This window comes from Bufo bufo, chromosome 3, assembly GCF_905171765.1.
Source record: "Bufo bufo chromosome 3, aBufBuf1.1, whole genome shotgun sequence".
NCBI lineage: Eukaryota > Metazoa > Chordata > Amphibia > Anura > Bufonidae > Bufo > Bufo bufo.
In genome coordinates, this window is record NC_053391.1 from 567,387,142 (window position 1) to 567,393,141 (window position 6,000).

The 6,000-nt window shown below is 48.0% G+C and overlaps 1 protein-coding gene across 1 annotated transcript in view; it reads right to left on the minus strand.

The window, feature by feature from the left end:
- Window positions 1-1,897, minus strand: part of GLS2 (glutaminase 2) — a 109,852-nt gene extending 107,955 nt beyond the window's left edge. The window contains exon 1 of the mRNA XM_040425616.1: window positions 1,210-1,897. Coding sequence (XP_040281550.1) covers window positions 1,210-1,361 — 152 coding nt within the window. The 5' untranslated portion in view covers window positions 1,362-1,897. The remainder of the gene's footprint in view (window positions 1-1,209) is intronic.
- Window positions 1,898-6,000: the final 4,103 nt, after the last annotated feature.

The window sequence follows — 6,000 nt, forward strand, 5'->3', positions numbered from 1 at the left end:
TATAAATACTATGCAAAATACTGACAGGCTAATCCACTACCTTGGTCTAATTGCACTCTGCAAAACAGACGCACATGATAAACGACCCCCATTGACTAGGTTTTACTTCCAGGTAGCTGACTGAAATAACAAAATACAAAGCAAAAACAATAAATAAATATGTCAAACCATAAAAATTAATTACAATTATTCCTTTACGACCCTGGATCCTAATAAGCTGAAGGTGACCCTCAACATGGATTTGATAGTTGTATCAGCTTCTGGCATAGGTTAAAGGGGTTCTCTCACTTTAGTAAACAGAATTTATCATGTAGAGAAAGTTAATACGAGCCACTTAATGTATTGTGATTGTCCATATTGCTTCCTTTGCTGGCTAGTTTCATTTTTCCATTGCTTTAGGCCTCTTTCACACAAACGATACTGATTAGGCCCGGATGCGTTCAGTGAGACTCACACCATTTATCAAGCCATTGCGTTCAGTTTTTTCCGCAAGGGTGCAATGTGTTTTGATGCGTTTTTCACTCGCGTGATTGTAAACCTTTTAGTTTTCTAACAACATCTCTTAACAACCATCAGTGAAAAACGCATTGCATCCGCACCTGCATCCGTTTTTCACTGAAGACCCATTCACTTCTATGGGGCCAGGGCTGCGCAAAAAAAAACCGCAGGATATAGAACATGCTGCATTTTTCATGCAACGCAGAACTGATGCGTGAAAAAAAAAAAAACGCTCATGTATACAGACCCATTGAAATGAATGGGTCAGGATTCAGTGCGGGTGCTATGCGTTCACGTTACACATTGCACCCGCGCAGAAAACTCACTCGTGTGAAAGGAGCCTTATAAACTGCTTGTATCCAGGGGTTACGGCCACCGCGGCAGCACAGATACGCTCCTGTGGTCCCGGCCACCAGAGAGGCCAGCACCTTTTCCTATACTATGAAAGCACGACCACCATTGCAGGGTGGTCGTAACCCCTGGATACAAGCAGTGCATAATGTGATGGGGAAAAAAATAATGTATCAAGCCAGCAAAGGAGGCAATATGGACAATCACAATACATTAGGAAGTGCTTTGTACTAACTTTCTCTACATGATAAATGCCATTTGCTGAAGTGAGACGACCCCTTTAAGCTTTTCATGATGGGTATTAACAAAAGTAAAAATAATACATGTAAAAACCCTGAACATGCTTCCACGTCTACTTACGCCTCTTTGTTGGCTTGGGATATCCCATCAGATGTGCCAGACTTGTGTTCCCCAAAGTGACGGCGTGGGACATGCTTTTTCACAGCAGGGGACGCAAACATGCGTGGCAGAACTCTCAGGTTGCTCCGTAGTCTCCATCTCAGAAGGAACATTGCTGTCGGAACAAGTTACAAGGCAGGCTTCAGGTTCGCAGGCAACCGATGAGTAGAAATAACCGAGACGAAGTTCTGATGACAAAACGTCAGATAGAAATCGACTAACAGCCCAGGAGGGCCTGACGTTCCTAGTGTCGAATGTCCGGCAAAACTGATCCAGCAGGTTAGAGAAGTATCTGTAGGAAAGGCTCCACAGTCAATTAGAGAATCACATGAAATATTCAAGAGCCTGAAAGCACACGCCAGCCCTCAGCTAAGCTTAGTGATGAATGCAAGCGGGCGACCGGGGTAGACTTCTGCAAGAAGCGTGTCTCATTCACAAGAGGAAATTTTCACGGCGAGACATTGCTCACCAGCAGGAGATCCTTTCCAGTAGCTTCTACAGTTTTGACAGATGTCATCACCTGTGGGGAAGCTGTCACAAAACCCAAGAGACACAGCCCCTTTAAGGAACCTCCGGCTGCTGCGTTGTATCTATTTTAAGATAAATGGCAAGCCTCTTGCAAAGGCCTCTCCTCCACCCAATCAGACAGGCCTAGAGGTGGGACCCAGCTAGCAGGAGCTCATGGAGGGCAGGAAATGGAAACTGTTATCTTATTTCTAAACCCCACACACCCACTAGATGTGCTTTATCATGTGCCTCCACTGCTGGGAGCTTTCATTCTGAGTAAGCCCTGCGTCTCACCATAGACTGTGCTGTCCACGCTACCGGTATTGCGGATGTGGATTGCTTCATGAGTTTATATTACATTGCTGGAAGGAAGTCACGTATTCCAATGCAACGCACTCCATATAATTCACAATAATGTCGCCTCTATGACGCCACACTGATGAATCACATCCACTGGAATGTCGCTATACGTGTGTCTAATAATAGGGGTACAAATATTAAACTGGCATTTTATCACGAGGGGTTAGGCCCCTTTCACACGAGCGAGTGCAATGCGTGAAGTGAACGCATTGTACCCGCACTGAATACGGACCCATTCATTTCAACGGGTCTGTGTACGTGAGGGTTGTTTTTCACGCATCACTTGTCCATTGCGTGAAAATCGCAGCATGTTCTATATTCTGTGTTTTTCACGCAGCCCTGGCCCCGTAGAAGTGCATGGGGCTGCGTGAAAAACGCATTGCATCCAGAAGCAAGTGCGGATGCGATACGTTTTTCACTGTTGGTTGCTAAGAGATGTTGTTTGTAAACCTTCCGTTTTTTATCCCGCGGGGAAAAACGCATCAAAACGCATTGCACCTGCGCGGAAAAAACGGAACTACTGAACGCAATCGCAGACAAAACTGACTGAACCTGCTTGCAAAAATGCTCGTCTGCACACATAAAATAGTTTCAGGTAATATCAAGCCTTTAGGCCTCTTTCACACGAGCATGTCCGGATTAGGTCCGGATGCATCCCGGTGCATTGCGGCAAACCCGCGCGAGTAGGTACGCAATTGCAGTCAGTTTTGACTGCGATTGCGTTCCGTTGCTCAGTTTTTATCGCGCGGGTGCAATGCGTCACAGAAGTTCAGGTTTGGGTTCAAGGTTGTGTAGATTGTATTATTTTCCCTTATAACATGGTTATAAGGGAAAATAATAGCATTCTGAATACAGCAGTGGCGTTGCTAGGGCTGGTGTCACCCTGTGCGGTAGAAAATGGTGTCCCCCCCCCCCCCCTCCCCGAAGCAATAATTTTTTTGCCATATATGGGGGCTATGGTGGTGCTACTGCCATAGGGGGCATCCGTTAGCCTCAGCAGACCCCCCCCTAGCAGTCAGAGCCTGGTCTTGGGAGGGGCACTTCCAGATTATTTTCTGTCCGCCGCCACAAAACAATGGTGCTTATAGAACAGACTACACAGTGTAGCGGTATACTGTAAACTGTGTGGCACAGTGTAGGCTATATGTGTATAACATAAACAAACTCCACATGAAAACTTACAATTACTTGGCTTGACCCTTGGGATCTCGGACACCACTTCAACATTTGGCCGGGGGCTCGGTGGAGCTGATGTTGTGCTTTTTCCTAATGAGAAAGATTTCATAATAAGGATTTGGAGAAAGGGCAGAGGAATAGCAGAGCAGGGAGAGGCCGGTGCTGCTACTAGGGGGCTCATACCATGGGGGAGTAATAAAGCCCACCATAATGCCCCCCCCCCCCCCAGTAGAAATAATTCTCCTTATAATGTGACAGTGCAAAAATACCCCCTTGTAATGCCCCCAGTTGAGCTAATGTCCCCATAGTGCCCCCATAATGTGTCAGTATAAAATACCCCTATATAGTGCCCCCAGTAAATTCCCCCATAGTGCTCCTCTCCCCCCTTCCTGCTAGTGCCCCCCATAATGTACCAGTATAAAATGCCCCATATATAGTGCCCCAGTAGATGCCCTCAGTGTCCGGCCTCTGATAGGCTGCCGGCCTAGTGTCCCCCATAATGCCCCCCAATAATGTGCCAGTAAGTGTCCCCATAGATGCCCCCCCCCCCATCATGTGCCAGTATCAAGTGCCTCTCTCCCCCCCCACGTTTCCCAGTATCATAGTGCCATCTACCCCCCCCCCAATGTGCCAGTATCAAGTGCCTCTCTCCTTCCCACCGCCCCATGTGCCAGTATCATAGTGCCAAACCCCCCCATGTGCCAGTATCAAGTGTCTCTCTCTTCCCCCCATGTCCCAGTATCATAGAGCCATCTCCCCCCCCCAAAAAAAGTGCCAGTATCAAGTGCCTCTCTCCCCCCCATGTCCCAGTATCATAGTGCCTCCCCCCATGTGCCAGTATCATAGTGCCAAACCCACCCATGTACCAGTATCAAGTGCCAACCCTCCTCCCACGTGCCAGTATCAAGTGCCTCTCTCCTCCACCCCCATATCCCAGTATCATAGTGCCATCTCCCCCCCCCAAAAGTGCCAGTATCAAGTGCCTCTCTCCTCCCCCTCATGTGCCAGTATCATAGTGCCAAACCCCCCCCCATGTGCCAGTATCAAGTGCCTCTCTCTTCCCCCCATGTCCCAGTATCATAGTGCCATCTCCCGCCCCCCATGTGCCAGTATAAGGTGCCAACCCCCCTCCCCCCCCCATGTGCCAGTATCAAGTGCCAACCCCCCCCACCACGTGCCAGTATCAAGTGCCTCTCTCCTCCACCCCCATGTCCCAGTAGCATAGTGCCATCTCCCCCCCCCCCCCAAAAGTGCCAGTATCAAGTGCCCCCCCCCCCCCCAAAAGTGCCAGTATCAAGTGCCTCTCTCCCCCCCATGTGCCAGTATCATAGTGCCATGCCATCTCCCCCCACCATTAAAGTGCCAGTATCAAGTGCCTCTCTCCTCCCCTCCCAAAAGTGCCAGTATCAAGTGCCTCTCTCCCCCCCCCAAAAGTGCCAGTATCAAGTGCCTCTCCCCCCCCATGTGCCAGTATCATAGTGCCAACCCCCCTCCCCCCCATGTGCCAGTATCAGGTGCCAACCCCCCTCCCCCATGTGCCAGTATCAAGTGCCTCCCGCTCCCATGGCAGTAACAGTCAGGTATTTAAAAAAAAAAAAAAAAAAAACACTTATACTTACCTCCATGTCAGCGATGCAGCCTCTTCCTGTGTCCCGCCCTGTATGTCCATATATGGAGTTAGTGCTTGTGTATTCTAATTTAGCCTGTATTTCACAAAAGTCTCTGCTGGGATTTGAACCCACAGCCTTCTATATCAGAGGCAAAGCACTTACCCACACAGCCATAAGATCTGCCTTGCTACTGACTGAAAAAATATGAGACTTCTACTGTTATAGCTGGCTAAGTGTACATCTATACACATGACAGCTGCCCCAACACACCCAGTACTGCTATATCTCTATATGACAGCTCTCCCAGCACACTCAGCCTGCTATATCTCTATATATGATAGCTGCCCCAGCACACCCAGCTCTGCTACATCTTTATATCTCTAAGTATTGCTATACAGTAGATAAATATATAGAGATATAGCAGAGCTGAGTGTGCTGGGGCAGCTGTCATGTGTATAGATGTAGCAGAGCTGGGTTTGCTGGGGCAGCTGTCATATATAGAGATATAGTACAGCTGAGTGTGCTGGTGCAGCTGTCATGTGTATTAGATGTAGCAGATCTGGCTATATCTCTATATATGATAGCTGCCCCAGCACACCCAGCTCTGCTACATCTATATATCTCTAAGTATTGCTATACAGTAGATAGATATATATAGAGATATAGCAGAGCTGAGTGTGCTGGGGCAGCTGTCATGTGTATAGATGTAGCAGAGCTGGGTGTGTTTGGGCAGCTGTCATGTGTATAGATGTAGCAGAGCTGGGTTTGCTGGGGCAGCTGTCATATATACAGATATAGTAGAGCTGAGTGTGCTGGGACAGCTGTCATATAGAGATATAGCAGTGCTGGGTGTGTTGGGGCAGCTGTCATGTGTATAGATGTACACTTAGCCAGCTATAACAGTAGAAGTCTCATATTTTTTCAATCAGTAGCAAGGCAGATCTTATGGCTGTGTGGGTAAATGCTTTGCCTCTGGTACAGAAGGTCGTGGGTTCGAATCCCAGCAGAAACTTTTGTGAAATACAGGCTAAATTAGAATACACAAGCACTGACTCCATATATGGACATACAGGAAGAGGCTGCATCGCATCGCTGACAG